General features: G+C 40.5%; 1 protein-coding gene across 1 annotated transcript in view; it reads right to left on the bottom strand.

The window, feature by feature from the left end:
- The window catches only part of LOC128645942 (cullin-4B), a gene marked incomplete in the record, with an annotated part of 284,976 nt that overhangs the window by 141,670 nt on the left and 123,285 nt on the right, over positions 1-20,021 (bottom strand). The window contains 1 exon segment of the mRNA XM_053699285.1: positions 2,956-3,148. Coding sequence (XP_053555260.1) covers positions 2,956-3,148 — 193 coding nt within the window.

Here is a 20,021-nt window from a genome sequence, read left to right as displayed (position 1 = left end):
GAACCCAATACAAATTGTCCCTTGTCTGATAGAGACAAAGACAGTGACACAAACTATCTGGAAACCTAAAAAAGGTGACCCTTGTGTGAGGAATCAAGAGCTTTTGAAAAAAAGATCCTCTAACTATGTCCTGAAGAGCAAGTGAAACATATGAGATTCCGCATCCACAGGAAATAATCTGAATGAAAACAGAAAAATGAAGAATATGCATTTATTGTATCTAATGAAAACAAATGCTATCAATGACCATAAAAAGGCAGAATAGTTTGAATAAAACTCCAAAACCCAGTTCCTAGAAAAAGAACTGGAAGAAATACCCCAGAAGAATCCAGGTCTGAGCAGCGCTTGAACCCCATGGGTACCCAGCCATGATTCAACAGTATCCAAAATATATAGGACAGAAACACACTGAAAGAAAGTGTTAGCCTTACTGGAATAAAATCAAAGAAATTTGGACAGAATAGAACCAAATAAATTTCAAAGAAGTCTTAACCTGCCCCTTACCAGCCAAGCTGGAATATGGCAAGTACATCGCAATATTAGGGAGCTGATTTCGAACCCCAATTATAAACATGTTACTTGGGAAAGAACTCAGGAATTCGTTCCTTACTAAGAACAACCAAACTAGTATAAGCTTAAAGTTTAGTCTTAGAACTCAATCTTGAAGCCCATAGTAACAGTTAAGAATTGAATCCAATTATAATTGATTATCTTAGAACAAAAGAAATATGGATTTATTTATTTTTTAAAAATCACAAAATTCTTCTAGCTAAAATAGCTAAAGACATAGATTAACCCTCATTTGCGAATATATTCAATAAAATGAAGACACAAATGAAATCATTAGCATGATAGTCCAGTTTAAAGGACCAGTCAAAACAGAGGACTTGCAAAATGCAAAACAACAAGACAAATGCAACAGCACCTAGTCTAGTAAATGTTGTCCCTTTAACAATGCTAAAATAAATCATAATCTAATACTTGATCTTAAAGTAAACAGAAAAAATGAAGCAATTGCAATATCACAGGACCAAGAAAAGTACCTGAAACTAAATAATTTTCCATAAATAAGATATAACTATATAAAGGAAAATAAATACTATTTTGCTATAAAACAATAGCATAATTAGTAGGAGTAGAGATAGCTCCAATAAATAGGAGAACCCTCCAAATTAAATTTAACTGCTGACAAAGAATATAGTTTTTTAAAAAGAAAAGAAAATTCTCAGCCTATTCCATTCCCTAGTATGGGGAATTGGAAAGAAAACCTCTGCAATCACAGAACAAAAAAGGCAGAAATAGTGTCAGCTAGTTTTAAAGAACTAGTTACCTTAATATCCAAAATAATCAACACCTCTTCAACAAAGAACAAATGTACTTTAATAATAAAAAATTTATATAAAAAAGTAGATTTGTTAGTGTCAATATCTGATGAAGAGAATTTCTGAAAGAGAAAAAAACATTATCAGAGAAGGATAAATCAGTATGTAGTTGGTCATTTGAAACTTCAATAATTAAAAAAGAAGTGAAAAAGACCTAAAAATTGTATTAGAAGGCACGAAGTCAGACAAAGCCTTAATCAGAAAAAAATATTTCTTATAAATCTTCTAAACATTTCTTGTACTTAAGAATGGAAATGTATAAAGCATAAATACTAATGGAATCTGCATGTAAAAGTATATCATAACTTAATACAAACCATAGCTAAAGATAAACATTTATAACATTTAAAATAAATGAACTTAGCTTTGGTAGAACTGAAACTCAGTTAAGCATTTTTCCAGAAGTGGCTTCTGACTCAGGGACAATCGGAGACATCTTGCAATATGTAATAGAAAAAACAACATATAAAGCAAAATTGATCAAATTCCTTAAATGACAGTTTCAGGAATGGGAAAAAATGCCAGTGAACAAACTTCTAGCAACCAGAAGCAATAAATAATGAGACTTAAATAATGTGGAGACAATAGTGACGCCCATATTTTTTAGCGCCAAAAAAAGACGCCCACATTATTTGGCGCGTAAATGCTTTTGGCGCCAAAAATGACGCCACATCCGGAACGCCGACACTTTTGGCGCAAAAAAACGTCAAAAAAATGACGCAACTTCCGGTGACACGTATGACGCCGGAAACATAAAAAAATGTTTGCGCCAAAAAAGTCCGCGCCAAGAATGACGCAATAAAATGAAGCATTTTCAGCCCCCGCGAGCCTAATAGCCCACAGGGAAAAAGTCAAATTTTAAGGTAAGAAAAAAATGATTAATTCATATGCATTATCCCAAATATGAAACTGACTGTCTGAAATAAGGAACGTTGAACATCCTGAGTCAAGGCAAATAAATGTTTGAACACATATATTTAGAACTTTATATAAAAGTGCCCAACCATAGCTTAGAGTGTCACAGAAAATAAGACTTACTTACCCCAGGACACTCATCTACAAGTAGTAGAAAGCCAAACCAGTACTGAAACGAGAATCAGTAGAGGTAATGGTATATATAAGAGTATATCGTCGATCTGAAAAGGGAGGTAAGAGATGAATCTCTACGACCGATAACAGAGAACCTATGAAATAGACCCCGTAGAAGGAGATCATTGAATTCAAATAGGCAATACTCTCCTCACATCCCTCTGACATTCACTGCACGCTGAGAGGAAAACCGGGCTCCAACCTGCTGCGGAGCGCATATCAACGTAGAATCTAGCACAAACATACTTCACCACCTCCATAGGAGGCAAAGTTTGTAAAAACTGATTTGTGGGTGTGGTGAGGGGTGTATTTATAGGCATTTTGAGGTTTGGGAAACTTTGCCCCTCCTGGTAGGAATGTATATCCCATACGTCACTAGCTCATGGACTCTTGCTAATTACATGAAAGAAATTATGCTTTCTTGGGAGAAATGTGTGGTAAATAAAAAAAAAAAAAAAATAAAAAAAAAAAAAAAAGGTTGTACCTATAAGTTCTGCAGGTTTGTTTGGTCTTTTATTGATAAAGGTTTCAAATGCTTCTTTCATAGCATTGACAAATTTTTCATTCTTTAGAAAACAGACATCAATCACATGGTCCACTTTATCTTTGAAATCAAGCAACTCTTGTACCATTGTCCTATCTTTTTCAGGATTGATCACAATGGTGCTGCCAAAAGCCTGTAAAATAATTAGCATGATAATAAAAATGTAACAGGAAAAGGAAAAAGGCATAATTGGATTATTTTCTTTTTATTTAAAATACATACATGGTATTTCATACATATTGTTTTAAAAATAATAAATATTGTTTTAAAAATAATATATATATATATATATATATATATATATATATATATATATATAAATATATAAAAACATAATTTATGCTTACCTGATAAATTCCTTTCTTCTGTTGTGTGATCAGTCCACGGGTCATCATTACTTCTGGGATATAACTCCTCCCCAACAGGAAATGCAAGAGGATTCACCCAGCAGAGCTGCATATAGCTCCTCCCCTCTACGTCAGTCCCAGTCATTCGACCAAGAATCAACGAGAAAGGAGTAACCAAGGGTGAAGTGGTGACTGGAGTATAATTTAAAAGATATTTACCTGCCTTAAAACAGGGCGGGCCGTGGACTGATCACACAACAGAAGAAAGGAATTTATCAGGTAAGCATAAATTATGTTTTCTTCTGTTATGTGTGATCAGTCCACGGGTCATCATTACTTCTGGGATACCAATACCAAAGCAAAAGTACACGGATGACGGGAGGGATAGGCAGGCTCATTATACAGAAGGAACCACTGCCTGAAGAACCTTTCTCCCAAAAATAGCCTCCGAAGAAGCAAAAGTGTCAAATTTGTAAAATTTGGAAAAAGTATGAAGCGAAGACCAAGTTGCAGCCTTGCAAATCTGTTCAACAGAGGCCTCATTCTTAAAGGCCCAAGTGGAAGCCACAGCTCTAGTGGAGTGAGCTGTAACTCTTTCAGGAGGCTGCTGTCCAGCAGTCTCATAGGCTAAACGTATTATGCTACGAAGCCAAAAAGAGAGAGAGGTAGCAGAAGCTTTTTGACCTCTCCTCTGTCCAGAGTAAACGACAAACAAGGAAGAAGTTTGGCGAAAATCTTTAGTTGCCTGCAAGTAGAACTTGAGGGCACGAACTACATCCAGATTGTGTAAAAGACGTTCCTTCTTTGAAGAAGGATTTGGACACAAGGATGGGACAACAATCTCTTGATTGATGTTCCTGTTAGTGACTACCTTAGGTAAGAACCCAGGTTTAGTACGCAGAACTACCTTGTCTGAGTGAAAAATCAGATAAGGGGAATCACAATGTAAGGCTGATAACTCAGAGACTCTTCGAGCCGAGGAAATAGCCATTAAAAACAGAACTTTCCAAGATAACATTTTTATATCAATGGAATGAAGGGGTTCAAACGGAACACCCTGTAAAACGTTAAGAACTAAGTTTAAACTCCATGGTGGAGCAACCGCTTTAAACACAGGCTTGATCCTAGCTAAAGCCTGACAAAAGGACTGGATGTCTGGATTTTCTGACAGCCGTCTGTGTAACAAGATGGACAGAGCTGAAATCTGTCCCTTTAATGAACTAGCTGATAAACCCTTTTCTAAACCTTCTTGTAGAAAAGACAATATCCTAGCGATCCTAACCTTACTCCAGGAGTAACCTTTGGATTCGCACCAGTATAGGTATTTCCGCCATATTTTATGGTAAATCCTTCTGGTAACAGGCTTCCTAGCCTGAATCAGAGTATCAATAACCGACTCAGAAAAACCACGTTTTGATAAAATCAAGCGTTCAATTTCCAAGCAGTCAGCTTCAGAGAAGTTAGATTTTGATGTTTGAATGGACCCTGTATCAGAAGGTCCTGTCTTAGAGGTAGAGACCAAGGCGGACAGGATGACATGTCCACTAGATCTGCATACCAAGTCCTGCGTGGCCAAGCAGGTGCTATTAGAATTACTGATGCTCTCTCCTGTTTGATTTTGGCAATCAATCGAGGAAGCAGCGGGAAGGGTGGAAACACATAAGCCATCCTGAAGTTCCAAGGTGCTGTCAAAGCATCTATCAGAACTGCTCCCGGATCCCTGGATCTGGACCCGTAACGAGGAAGTTTGGCGTTCTGGCGAGACGCCATGAGATCTATCTCTGGTTTGCCCCAACGTCGAGGTATTTGGGCAAAGACCTCCGGATGAAGTTCCCACTCCCCCGGATGAAGAGTCTGGCGACTCAAGAAATCCGCCTCCCAGTTCTCCACTCCTGGGATGTGGATTGCTGACAGGTGGCAAGAGTGAGACTCTGCCCAGCGAATTATCTTTGATACTTCCATCATTGCTAGGGAGCTTCTTGTCCCTCCCTGATGGTTGATGTAAGCTACAGTCGTGATGTTGTCCGACTGAAACCTGATGAACCCCCGAGTTATTAACTGGGGCCAAGCCAGAAGGGCATTGAGAACTGCTCTCAATTCCAGAATGTTTATTGGAAGGAGACTCTCCTCCTGATTCCATAGTCCCTGAGCCTTCAGAGAATTCCAGACAGCGCCCCAACCTAGTAGGCTGGCGTCTGTTGTTACAATTGTCCAGTCTGGCCTGCTGAATGGCATTCCCCTGGACAGGTGTGGCCGATGAAGCCACCATAGAAGAGAATTTCTGGTCTCTTGATTCAGATTCAGAGTAGGGGACAAATCTGAGTAATCCCCATTCCACTGACTTAGCATGCATAATTGCAGCGGTCTGAGGTGTAGGCGTGCAAAAGGTACTATGTCCATTGCCGCTACCATTAAGCCGATCACCTCCATGCATTGAGCTACTGACGGGTGTTGAATGGAATGAAGGACGCGGCATGCATTTTGAAGTTTTGTTAACCTGTCTTCTGTCAGGTAAATCTTCATTTCTACAGAATCTATAAGAGTCCCCAAGAATGGAACTCTTGTGAGAGGAAAGAGAGAACTCTTCTTTTCGTTCACTTTCCATCCATGCGACCTTAGAAATGCCAGAACTAACTCTGTATGAGACTTGGCAGTTTGAAAGCTTGAAGCTTGTATTAGAATGTCGTCTAGGTACGGAGCTACCGAAATCCCTCGCGGTCTTAGTACCGCTAGAAGGGCACCCAGAACCTTTGTGAAGATTCTTGGAGCCGTAGCCAATCCGAATGGAAGAGCTACAAACTGGTAGTGCCTGTCTAAGAAGGCAAACCTTAGATACCGGTGATGATCTTTGTGGATCGGTATGTGAAGGTAAGCATCCTTTAAATCCACTGTGGTCATGTACTGACCCTCTTGGATCATGGGTAAGATTGTCCGAATAGTTTCCATTTTGAACGATGGAACTCTTAGGAATTTGTTTAGAGTCTTTAAATCTAAGATTGGCCTGAAAGTTCCCTCTTTTTTGGGAACCACAAACAGGTTTGAGTAGAACCCTTGTCCTTGTTCCGACCACGGAACCGGATGGATCACTCCCATTGTTAACAGATCTTGTACGCAGCGTAGAAACGCTTCTTTCTTTATCTGGTTTGTTGACAACCTTGACAGATGAAATCTCCCTCTTGGGGGAGATAATTTGAAGTCTAGAAGGTATCCCTGAGATATGATCTCTAGTGCCCAGGGATCCTGAACATCTCTTGCCCAGGCCTGGGCAAAGAGAGAGAGTCTGCCCCCTACTAGATCCGGTCCCGGATCGGGGGCTCTCGGTTCATGCTGTCTTTGGGGCAGCAGCAGGTTTCCTGGCCTGCTTGCTTTTGTTCCAGGACTGGTTAGGCTTCCAGCCTTGCCTGTAACGAGCAACAGCTCCTTCCTGTTTTGGTGCAGTGGAGGTTGATGCTGCTCCTGTTTTGAAATTCCGAAAGGGACGAAAATTAGACTGTCTAGCCTTAGCTTTGGCCTTGTCTTGAGGTAGGGCGTGGCCCTTACCTCCCGTAATGTCAGCGATAATTTCTTTCAAACCGGGCCCGAATAAGGACTGCCCCTTGAAAGGTATATTAAGTAATTTGGACTTAGAAGTAACATCAGCTGACCAGGATTTTAGCCACAGTGCCCTGCGTGCCTGTATGGCGAATCCTGAGTTCTTAGCCGTAAGTTTAGTTAAATGTACTACGGCCTCCGAAATGAAAGAATTAGCTAGTTTAAGGACTCTAAGCCTGTCCGTAATGTCGTCTAGCGTAGAGGAACTAAGGTTCTCTTCAAGCGACTCAATCCAAAATGCTGCCGCAGCCGTAATCGGCGCGATACATGCAAGGGGTTGTAATATAAAACCTTGTTGAACAAACATTTTCTTAAGGTAACCCTCTAATTTTTTATCCATTGGATCTGAGAAAGCACAGCTATCCTCCACCGGGATAGTGGTACGCTTAGCTAAAGTAGAAACTGCTCCCTCCACCTTGGGGACCGTTTGCCATAAGTCCCGAGTGGTGGCGTCTATTGGAAACATCTTTCTAAATATTGGAGGGGGTGAGAACGGCACACCGGGTCTATCCCACTCCTTAGTAACAATTTCAGTTAGTCTCTTAGGTATAGGAAAAACGTCAGTACTCGCCGGTACCGCAAAGTATTTATCCAACCTACACAGTTTCTCTGGTATTGCAACAGTGTTACAATCGTTGAGAGCTGCTAAGACCTCCCCTAGTAGTACACGGAGGTTCTCCAATTTAAATTTAAAATTTGAAATATCTGAGTCCAATCTGTTTGGATCAGAACCGTCACCCACAGAATGAAGCTCTCCGTCCTCATGCTCTGCGAGCTGTGACGCAGTATCAGACATGGCCCTAGCATTGTCAGCGCACTCTGTTCTCACCCCAGAGTGATCACGCTTGCCTCTTAGTTCAGGTAATTTAGACAAAACTTCAGTCATAACAGTAGCCATATCTTGTAATGTTATCTGTAATGGCCGCCCAGATGTACTAGGCGCCAAAATATCACGCACCTCCCGGGCGGGAGATGCAGGTACTGTCGCGTGAGGCGAGTTAGTCGGCATAACTCTCCCCTCGCTGTTTGGTGAAATTTGTTCACATTGTACAGATTGACTTTTATTTAAAGTAGCATCAATACAGTTAGTACATAAATTTCTATTGGGCTCCACCTTGGCATTGGAACAAATGACACAGATATCTTCCTCTGAGTCAGACATGTTTAACACACTAGCAAGAAAACTTACAACTTGGTTATAATCTTTTTTAGCAAAAAAACGCACTGTGCCTCAAAGAGGTACTAACGATTAAATGACAGTTGAAATAATGAACTGAAAAACAGTTATTGCATCAAACTTTAAAACAACACAACTTTTAGCAAAGGTTTGTTCCCATTAGTAAAAACAACACTAATTAAATTTGTACATAAGAAAACAAAACAACGTTTTTATATACACAGTCACTATAAGAATTCTCACAGCTCTGCTGAGAGAATTTACCTCCCTTCAAAGAAGTTTGAAGACCCCTGAGATCTGTCAGAGATGAACCGGATCATGCAGGAAATATAAAAGTAGCTGACTGGAATTTTTTGATGCGTAGCAAAGAGCGCCAAAAACGGCCCCTCCCTCTCCCACACAGCAGTGAAGAGAAACGAAACTGTCACAAATAAAGCAAAAAACTGCCAAGTGGAAAATAATGCCCAAATATTTATTCACACAGTACCTCAGCAATGTAAACGATTCTACATTCCAGCAAAAACGTTTAACATGAGAATAGTTATTAAAAGGATTAGTGACCTTTAACACAGTAGTTCCGGTGAAATACCATCCCCAGAATACTGAAGTGTATACATACATGTCATTTTAACGGTATGGCAGGCTTTTCTCATCAATTCCATTCAGAAAATAAAAACTGCCACATACCTCAATGCAGATTCATCTGCCCGCTGTCCCCTGATCTGAAGCCTTTACCTCCCTCAGATGGTCGAGAACAGCAATATGATCTTAACGACTCCGGTTAAAATCATAGTAAAAAATCTCTGTCAGATTCTTCCTCAAACTCTGCCAGAGAAGTAATAACACGCTCCGGTGCTATTTTAAAATAACAAACTTTTGATTGAAGTCATAAAAACTAAGTATAATCACCATAGTCCTCTCACACATCCTATCTAGTCGTTGGGTGCAAGAGAATGACTGGGACTGACGTAGAGGGGAGGAGCTATATGCAGCTCTGCTGGGTGAATCCTCTTGCATTTCCTGTTGGGGAGGAGTTATATCCCAGAAGTAATGATGACCCGTGGACTGATCACACATAACAGAAGAAATAGTTCTAGTAAAATATTTTTGTAGAGTTAGACACCACCAACAATGAAGATTGTTTCAAGATAGTTAATCTTCTTTAGTGCACAATATCTGCACTGACAGTGTTCAGGCTGAAAATATGTGTAATAGCGTCAGATAAACACCCAAGAGCTAGGGGGGAAAATATAATTTTCAAAACTACATATTAAAGGGACAATGTACTAATGCAAGTAGCTGAGAAGAGTTAATTGTATCCTGTAGGAACACACTTTCAAATCGGCTGACCCCCCCACACACATTGCACAGTTGATTTCTGCTGTTGTCTCATATAGCTTTTTCTATCTAACAAAAAGTAACAAAGAAAGCATGTTCTCTGACAAATTAAAAACAGAATTTATGCTTACCTGATAAATTACTTTCTCCAACAGTGTGTCCGGTCCACGGCGTCATCCTTACTTGTGGGATATTCTCTTCCCCAACAGGAAATGGCAAAGAGCCCAGCAAAGCTGGTCACATGATCCCTCCTAGGCTCCGCCTACCCCAGTCATTCGACCGACGTAAAGGAGGAATATGCATAGGAGAAATCATATGATACCGTGGTGACTGTAGTTAGAGAAAATAATTCATCAGACCTGATTAAAAAAACCAGGGCGGGCCGTGGACCGGATACACCGTTGGAGAAAGTAATTTATCAGGTAAGCATAAATTCTGTTTTCTCCAACATAGGTGTGTCCGGTCCACGGCGTCATCCTTACTTGTGGGAACCAATACCAAAGCTTTAGGACACGGATGATGGGAGGGAGCAAATCAGGTCACCTAGATGGAAGGCACCACGGCTTGCAAAACCTTTCTCCCAAAAATAGCCTCAGAAGAAGCAAAAGTATCAAATTTGTAAAATTTGGTAAAAGTGTGCAGTGAAGACCAAGTCGCTGCCTTACATATCTGATCAACAGAAGCCTCGTTCTTGAAGGCCCATGTGGAAGCCACAGCCCTAGTGGAGTGAGCTGTGATTCTTTCAGGAGGCTGCCGTCCGGCAGTCTCATAAGCCAATCGGATGATGCTTTTAAGCCAAAAAGAGAGAGAGGTAGAAGTTGCTTTTTGACCTCTCCTTTTACCAGAATAAACAACAAACAAAGAAGATGTTTGTCTGAAATCCTTTGTAGCCTCTAAATAGAATTTTAGAGCACGAACTACATCCAAATTGTGTAACAAACGTTCCTTCTTTGAAACTGGATTCGGACACAAAGAAGGCACAACTATCTCCTGATTAATGTTTTTGTTAGAAACAACTTTCGGAAGAAAACCAGGTTTAGTACGCAAAACCACCTTATCTGCATGGAACACCAGATAAGGAGGAGAACACTGCAGAGCAGATAACTCTGAAACTCTTCTAGCAGAAGAAATTGCAACCAAAAACAAAACTTTCCAAGATAGTAACTTAATATCTACGGAATGTAAGGGTTCAAACGGAACCCCTTGAAGAACTGAAAGAACTAAATTGAGACTCCAAGGAGGAGTCAAAGGTTTGTAAACAGGCTTGATTCTAACCAGAGCCTGAACAAAAGCTTGAACATCTGGCACAGCCGCCAGCTTTTTGTGAAGTAAAACAGATAAAGCAGGGGGGGGGCGGAGCCAACTGCCTAAGAGGAAAGACGTGCTCTAACAGAGCTCCTGATGTTTATTTCCTAGAACTATGATTTATTGAAGTCCTAAGCATCTATATCTTTTCCTCAACCTGCCTCAAGAATGGAGGTTTCCTCCAGGTATTTTACTCTTCTATTGCGGGACATGTTGGAGAGAGCTGACAGCCAATTTCTCAGCTTGCGGTCTATTTTTATGGAGCTCCGCAACCAAGATGGCGTCGCTTCCCTACTTTACTCAGACGCCCACGCGGCTGACCAGATTGCAGACCCACAGCTCACTCGATATATCTCTGATCGATCGCAGGAAAGGCAGCCCAGAGGGAGTTTGACCAAAGTTACTGCTAGAGAGGACCCGGAACAATCCTGCACAGCTACAGCGCTTCACACAGCCGCCAACAGTTTTCAACAAGTGGGACTTACCCAGAATAAGGCTGTGCGGTGTCAGAAGCCCTCTCCCCACTCACGTCTGCCTCAACTCAGGTCTCCAGTCATTAAATGTCCCAAAATACAGGGAGAAATAAGAGACTATCGAAACCAATTGGCGGGTGACTCATATCTACCACTTGGAATATTAAAGGAAGCCGTGGCGGGGCGCAAGATGGCGAATCAGACTGCAAGTTATAAGAGGTCAGTGCAAACATGTTCTCCTGGGCAGAGCAGTGCCCTACAGATCTCAGCCATTGAAATGGATTCCAAGCAGCAAGAAGGGCACTTTCCACATAAGCTGGAATATAGCCCAGCAAAAATCACAGCGTGGTGGCCCACTAAAGGGAAATTGGCTGTTTACAGAGGTGACTTGATCAATCTGAGTTCCCACAACTATCAATACCATTCACAAAGCTATCTGGATCTGTTTGGCTACCCTACTTCTAACAGTCTCTATATGAGAGAAGGCATCGGTTGAGATATTTGAACCCGCAGGACTGATTTAAGGGCTCAGACAGCTGATAGTGTGACTACCCACAAGTCGTAGGATAAGATTTGAACTGCTTAGGGTATTACTAATACCTGCTTTTCTTATAATAGGACGCTAAGATGGAGATAAGAGGAATTAAAAGTTTAATATAACTGGTTTGCTATCACATTCTCCTGCAGGGATTAGCTTACTTTCACTAGATTGCAAGATGATGTGAACTGATTTGATTTGCAGAAGCTATACCCTTCTATATTGTTCTTATATAGTACTTCTTTTCCCATATTATTTGTATAAGAATTGTTTTAACATATCTGCAAGTGTTTTTTCCTTTTTGGATATGTATTTATGCACAGTTATACTCTCTATCTATTTGATAAATACAAGAAAATATATACGCATGCAAGCTCTGTAAGTCATAAAATTTATTACAGTACACCATACCTGATACCATATACAGTGCAAAAGCCTGATTTAGCATATCCCACACTTAGACCAGCCCATAGCTATAGCCGAGCTAGGAGGTGAAATGTTAATTTTGGTTACATTATTGTGCTTTTTCTTTCTGTATTCAAAGTTATGATATATCCTGAAGAATGCCTTACACGACTGCTCTTCTATAACCTAAAATACCAAATACCCTATTATCCTATGGACTGGATGTTGTATTACTATAAATTTTGCTATAGAGATTAGTAGTCAATAGGAGAAGCTAACTGTCTATAACCCAGGCATCTAGGTCTGCTGATACTTACTACTTGTTTAAAGTACAAAGTCTAACCCAGTGCCACTTGTTTATACGCACAGAAGTTTAATTAGACTCCATAATAGCACATGGGTAGAGCTTATTATACCAAATGTATGCAGCAAGTAGCGTTACAGGACTGTCTTAACGAATTCACTAATGTATTTATTTGGCTACTTTAGAGCCCCTGTACCTTCACTTCTCAGCAATTTTCGACCAGTTATGTCCTAATTCTTAGGTCCCAATGCTAACTGGTACAAACGCTATATTATATGCCTCTTATTAGACATAGACAGTTTTGTCTGTAATTTACATGTTTAAATTATTTAGCTTGGGTTTTTGTCCTTTTGTATAGGATAATATTTTCTTTCTTTTTTTCTTGTTTTTTTTTTACATTATAATATATTAGGTATACCTCTCTCTGTTTGTTTACATCAGATAGCATACGATTAATAGTAGGTTTCCTCTACTGATAAATGACACTGATACTTACCATACCCACTAAATGACATTGGTCACAATAGGTATAGATAATTGACAATATTTTGAGTACATATTGCTCAATATCATTTTGACAATTATATCATATGCTCGTAGCTATAGTAAAGTTATTTATGCTGCCTAATATTCTTCTCTAGAGATGTAGTGTTTATATCATTCTCAGAGAAGGTGGCTCTGATCTGTATATATTCCCCTGAGCTGTCTTATCTTTCGAATAGCCGTCTAGCACTTTGCCTCTCAAAAGCTATCAGATTTGTGTTGAGATTTCGGATGTCTAAAATAAGTCAGACAGCAATATTTAAACACTAGATATGAATCTTGGAAGTCACATTCCTGTCAGTTTTATGCCTCAGGCCCAAATCCCAATTAGCTCTCACATGGTAACAGAGTCATAATATTTAAATATGTACGGTATACTAAGGTAAACTACCTACAGAAACTAGTTTAGATAGATTACCTTTAGTCTTGTATCTTTATGTGTAGAATCGCTTGTTTTAACACACAGTATGTTCTATTAACATTGGTTCAACGGATACCATATGATATCTAGTGAGGTTCCTTAATGCGAAAACTGAACTAGAGTTATAGGAACTATATTTCTGATACATCCGCCCCCCCCCCTTCTTTTCCCCTTTCTTCCATGCTCCGAGCGGTGCTTACCCGCTGACTTTTTCCCTATTTCCCCCCAGCTATCATTAAGCCCAAAAGCGGCTATTCTCCAGACTAACATATCGATTCTTTTATTACACTTAAAAGGGTCCATGAGTGGCCTTCTAATTAGTCTGACAAAGTAAGATTGAAAAATTATAAAATAGAGGTTGATTAGCCTTGCTCTCCTATATTTGTACGCTGTTTTACAAATGTTCTTGTTCTATATATGTTGACATGTTTACTATTGGCAATATGAGGCGATGTTTGTTTTCTTTTCTTTTGTATGTATTATAAAACCTCAAAAAATTATTTAAAAAAAAAAAACAGATAAAGCAGAAATCTGTCCCTTCAAAGAACTTGCAGATAATCCTTTCTCCAAACCCTCTTGTAGAAAGGATAGAATCTTAGGAATTTTTATCTTGTTCCATGGGAATCCTTTAGATTCACACCAACAGATATATTTTTTCCATATTTTATGGTAAATTTTCCTAGTTACAGGCTTTCTAGCCTGGACAAGAGTATCAATGACAGAATCTGAAAACCCACGCTTTGATAAAATCAAGCGTTCAATCTCCAAGCAGTCAGTTGGAGTGAAGCCAGATTCGGATGTTCGAATGGACCTTGAACAAGAAGGTCCTGTCTCAAAGGTAGCTTCCATGGTGGAGCCGATGACATATTCACCAGGTCTGCATACCAAGTTCTGCGTGGCCACGCAGGAGCTATCAAGATCACCGAAGCCCTCTCCTGATTGATCCTGGCTACCAGCCTGGGAATGAGAGGAAACGGTGGGAATACATAAGCTAGGTTGAAGGTCCAAGGCGCTATCAGTGCATCTACTAGAGTCGCCTTGGGATCCCTGGATCTGGACCCGTAGCAAGGAACCTTGAAGTTCTGACGAGACGCCATCAGGTCCATGTCTGGAATGCCCCATAATTGAGTTATTTGGGCAAAGATTTCCGGATGGAGTTCCCACTCCCCCGGATGGAAAGTCTGACGACTCAGAAAATCCGCTTCCCAATTTTCCACTCCTGGGATGTGGATTGCAGACAAGTGGCAGGAGTGATTCTCCGCCCATTGAATTATTTTGGTCACTTCCTCCATCGCCAGGGAACTCCTTGTTCCCCCCTGATGGTTGATATATGCAACAGTCGTCATGTTGTCTGATTGAAACCTTATGAATTTGGCCTTTGCTAGTTGAGGCCAAGCTTTGAGAGCATTGAATATCGCTCGCAGTTCCAGAATGTTTATCGGGAGAAGAGATTCTTCCCGAGACCATAGACCCTGAGCTTTCAGGGGTTCCCAGACCGCGCCCCAGCCCACCAGACTGGCGTCGGTCGTGACAATGACCCACTCTGGTCTGCGGAAGCTCATTCCCTGTGACAGGTTGTCCAGGTTCAGCCACCAACGGAGTGAATCTCTGGTTCTTTGATCTACTTGGATCGTCGGAGACAAGTCTGTATAATCCCCATTCCACTGTCTGAGCATGCACAGTTGTAATGGTCTTAGATGAATTCGTGCAAAAGGAACTATGTCCATTGCCGCAACCATCAAACCTATTACTTCCATGCACTGCGCTATGGAAGGAAGAAGAACAGAATGAAGTACTTGACAAGAGCTTAGAAGTTTTGATTTTCTGGCCTCTGTCAGAAAAATCTTCATTTCTAAGGAGTCTATTATTGTTCCCAAGAAGGGAACTCTTGTTGACGGGGACAGAGAACTTTTCTCTATGTTCACTTTCCACCCGTGAGATCTGAGAAAGGCTAGGACAATGTCCGTATGAGCCTTTGCTTTTGACAGAGACGACGCTTGAATCAGTATGTCGTCCAAGTAAGGTACTACTGCAATGCCCCTTGGTCTTAGCACCGCTAGAAGGGACCCTAGTACCTTTGTGAAAATCCTTGGAGCAGTGGCTAATCCGAATGGAAGTGCCACAAACTGGTAATGCTTGTCCAGAAAGGCGAACCTTAGGAACCGATGATGTTCCTTGTGGATAGGAATATGTAGATACGCATCCTTTAAATCCACCGTGGTCATGAATTGACCTTCCTGGATGGTAGGAGGAATTGTTCGAATGGTTTCCATTTTGAACGATGGAACCCTGAGAAATTTGTTTAGAATCTTGAGATCTAAAATTGGTCTGAATGTTCCTTCTTTTTTGGGAACTATGAACAGATTGGAGTAAAACCCCATCCCTTGTTCTCCTAACGGAACAGGATGAATCACTCCCATTCTTAACAGGTCTTCTACACAATGTAAGAATGCCTGTCTTTTTATTTGGTTTGAAGACAATTGAGACCTGTGGAACCTCCCCCTTGGGGGTAGTTCCTTGAATTCCAGGAGATAACCTTGAGAAACTATTTCTAGCGCCCAAGGATCCTGAACATCTCTTGCCCAAGCCTGAGCAAAGAGAGAGAGTCTGCCCCCCACCAGATCCGGTCCCGGATCGGGGGCCAACACTTCATGCTGTTTTAGTAGCAGTGGCAGGTTTCTTGGCCTGCTTACCCTTGTTCCAGCCTTGCATCGGTCTCCAGGCTGGTTTGGTTTGAGAACTATTACCCTCTTGCTTAGAGGGTGTAGAATTTGAGGCTGGTCCATTTCTGCGAAAGGGACGAAAATTTGGCTTATTTTTAGCCTTAAAAGACCTATCCTGAGGAAGGGCGTGGCCCTTTCCCCCAGTGATGTCTGAAATAATCTCTTTCAAGTCAGGGCCAAACAGCGTTTTACCCTTGAAAGGGATGTTAAGCAATTTGTTCTTGGAGGACACATCCGCTGACCAAGACTTTAGCCAAAGCGCTCTGCGCGCCACAATAGCAAAACCTGAACTTTTCGCCGCTAATCTAGCTAATTGCAAAGTGGCGTCTAAGATAAAAGAGTTAGCCAATTTAAGTGCTTGAACTCTGTCCATAACCTCCTCATACGAAGATTCTTTATTGAGCGACTTTTCTAGTTCTTCGAACCAGAAACACGCTGCTGTAGTGACAGGAACAATGCATGAAATTGGTTGTAGAAGGTAACCTTGCTGAACAAACATCTTTTTAAGCAAACCCTCTAATTTTTTATCCATAGGATCTTTGAAAGCACAACTATCTTCTATAGGGATAGTAGTGCGTTTGTTTAGAGTAGAAACCGCCCCCTCGACCTTGGGGACTGTCTGCCATAAGTCCTTTCTGGGGTCGACCATAGGAAATAATTTCTTAAATATAGGGGGAGGAACAAAAAGGTATGCCGGGCCTTTCCCATTCCTTATTTACAATGTCCGCCACCCGCTTGGGTATAGGAAAAGCATCGGGACCTCTAGGAACTTGTCCATCTTACATAATTTCTCTGGAATGACCAAATTGTCACAATCATCCAGAGTAGATAACACCTCCTTAAGCAGAGCGCGGAGATGTTCTAATTTAAATTTAAAAGTAATAACATCAGGTTCAGCTTGTTGAGAAATTTTTCCTGAATCTGAAATTTCTCCCTCAGACAAAACCTCCCTCCTGGCCCCTTCAGATTGGTGTGAGGGTATGTCAGAACCATTATCATCAGCGTCCTCATGCTCTTCAGTATCTAAAACAGAGCAATCGCGCTTTCTCTGATAAGTGGGCATTTTGGACAAAATGTTTTTAATAGAACTATCCATTACAGCCGTTAATTGTTGCATAGTAAGAAGGATTGGCGCACTAGATGTACTAGGGACCTCTTGTGTGGGCAAGACTGGTGTAGACACAGAAGGGGATGATGCAGTACCATGCTTACTCCCCTCGCTTGAGGAATCATCTTGGGCAACATCATTATCAGTGGCATCATTGTCCCTACTTTGTTTGGACACTATGTCACATTCATCACATATATTTAAATGGGGAGGAACCTTGGCTTTCAAACATACAGAACATCGTCTATCTGATGGTTCAGACATGTTAACAGGCATAAACTTGATAACAAAGCACAAAAAACGTTAAAAACGTTACTGTCACTTTAAATTTTAAACTGAACACACTTTATTACTGAATATGTGAAAAAGTATGAAGGAATTGTTCAAAATTCACCAAAATTTCACCACAGTGTCTTAAAGCCTTAAAAGTATTGCACACCAAATTTGAAAGCTTTATCTCTTAAAATAACGGAACCGGAGCCGTTTTTACATTTAACCCCTATACAGTCCCTGGTATCTGCTTTGCTGAGACCCAACCAAGCCCAGAGGGGAATACGATACCAAATGACGCCTTCAATAAGCTTTTTCAGTGGTTCTTAGCTCCTCACACATGCATCTGCATGCCTTGCTTTCCAAAAACAACTGCGCATTAGTGGCGCGAAAATGAGGCTCTGCCTATGACTAGAAAAGGCCCCCAGTGAAAAAGGTGTCCAATACAGTGCCTGCCGTTTTTTTAATACATCCCCAAGATTAAAATAACTATTTATAGTTATACTCCACTAAATATACTTATAAAGTAATCGTTTTAGCCCAGAAAAATGTCTACCAGTCTTTAAAGCCCTTGTGAAGCCCTTTATTCTTATACTAAACTAAGAAAATGGCTTACCGGTTCCCATAGGGAAAATGACAGCTTCCAGCATTACCAAGTCTTGTTAGAAATGTGTAATACCTCAAGCAGCAAAGTCTGCCCACTGTTTCCCCCAACTGAAGTTAAAGGGACAGTATACTGTAAAATAGTTTTTCCCTTAATGTGTTTACAATTGCTTTTTTTACCAACTGCAGAGTAAAAAATGTATGAAAATTAGCTTTTAAGGCTTATTTGTGTATATTAAAGCTCTGATTTTGTGTTTTAAAGGCCACAACCTAATAAAATGGGTTGAGCTTGTAGGTATAATCAGATCTCATTACTGTATCACATTGTGCACATATACCTGCTTCTTTATCTTATATCTGTCCTTAAAACAATCACCAGTACTTTGAGAGAACAATGGAAAATCAACATTGTATTACCTTATCTCTGCTATAACTGACTGGGAGTGTCATTTCTTCTGCTGGCTGTGTTTACAAAGCTTATCTATAGCTGGAACGCGCGGCCACAAACTTTCAGAATAGGTGGGGATACCACATGCTAAATCAACAATTTCAAATGCCAATACAAGGGTAAAGGAGCTACTTGTAAACAATTTAATACACTCCAGCAGGTAAAGTGGATCATTGGGAACAAATTAAAGGGGAGAAATTTTTTGAGTAAACTGTCCCTTTAATTCATCTCAACAGTCCTGTGTGGAAACAGCCATCGATTTTAGTAACGGTTGCTAAAATCATCTTCCTCTTACAAACAGAAATCTTCATCTCTTTTCTGTTTCAGAGTAAATAGTACATACCAGCACTATTTTAAAATAACAAACTCTTGATTGAAGAATAAAAACTACATTTAAACACCAAAAAACTCTTAGCCATCTCCGTGGAGATGTTGCCTGTGCAACGGCAAAGAGAATGACTGGGGTAGGCGGAGTCTAGGAGGGATCATGTGACCAGCTTTGCTGGGCTCTTTGCCATTTCCTGTTGGGGAAGAGAATATCCCACAAGTAAGGATGACGCCGTGGACCGGACACACCTATGTTGGAGAAAAGTACTTTTTTTTTGGTAAAGACTCCTGCTGTAAGACAGCCACTTAAAGGATTAATGTAAATGCAAGTCTTATAACAAATAATTTTGTCACTGATCATAAGCTCCGTGAGTGTGGGATCAAGAAGCAGTTTTTACGGACTCTGTCTTCAGCCACTCAGCTTACTGGAGTGTCTGGATGCTGTCTCACTTTCCCGATTCATGCACAGAACCTTTTAGAACCTTTCTGTACATGAATTGGTGTAGTGAGAAGGCATCCAGACACACCAGTGAGTCCACAAAAACTGCTGCTTAATCCCAGACTCACAGGGCATCTGATCGGTGATGAGTTTACATTTGTTTTAAGACTTGAATATTCATTCATCTTGTAAAGTGGCTGTCTTTCAGCAGTAGTGTTTACCAATAAACTGTTACTTTTTAACTTGAGTTGGAGAAAATGCTATTTTTTACTTTTTTTTTTAAGTTTGTCTGGAGTTTTGTGGAACACCTTTTGTAAGATGAGCAGTGACTCCAACTATATATTTAAAATGCCTTAAAACATTTTGAGATATGTGCATATTATAAAAGGGTCAACTGAGGTAAAACTGTGTGTGGAAAAAAAAATGTGGAAAAAACGAACAAAAAAAAATACATATTTTTTTAAAATAAACTTTAAAAAAATATGCAAATTACTTACATTTTAGTGTTGCCTTGTAGCCTCTTCCACCCCCCACCCCCCTTATCAGTGTCCTACTCCAAACCTTGTGGTATCAAATAAAGTGTGCATGTGAGGATAATTACTTATGTAAGCAAGGGGGGTTGAGGAGGGACAGTAGGTACTGCTAT

This window comes from Bombina bombina, chromosome 1 (genome assembly GCF_027579735.1).
Source record: "Bombina bombina isolate aBomBom1 chromosome 1, aBomBom1.pri, whole genome shotgun sequence".
NCBI classification, from domain to species: domain Eukaryota; kingdom Metazoa; phylum Chordata; class Amphibia; order Anura; family Bombinatoridae; genus Bombina; species Bombina bombina.
This window is presented reverse-complemented; position numbering and strand designations above follow the sequence as displayed.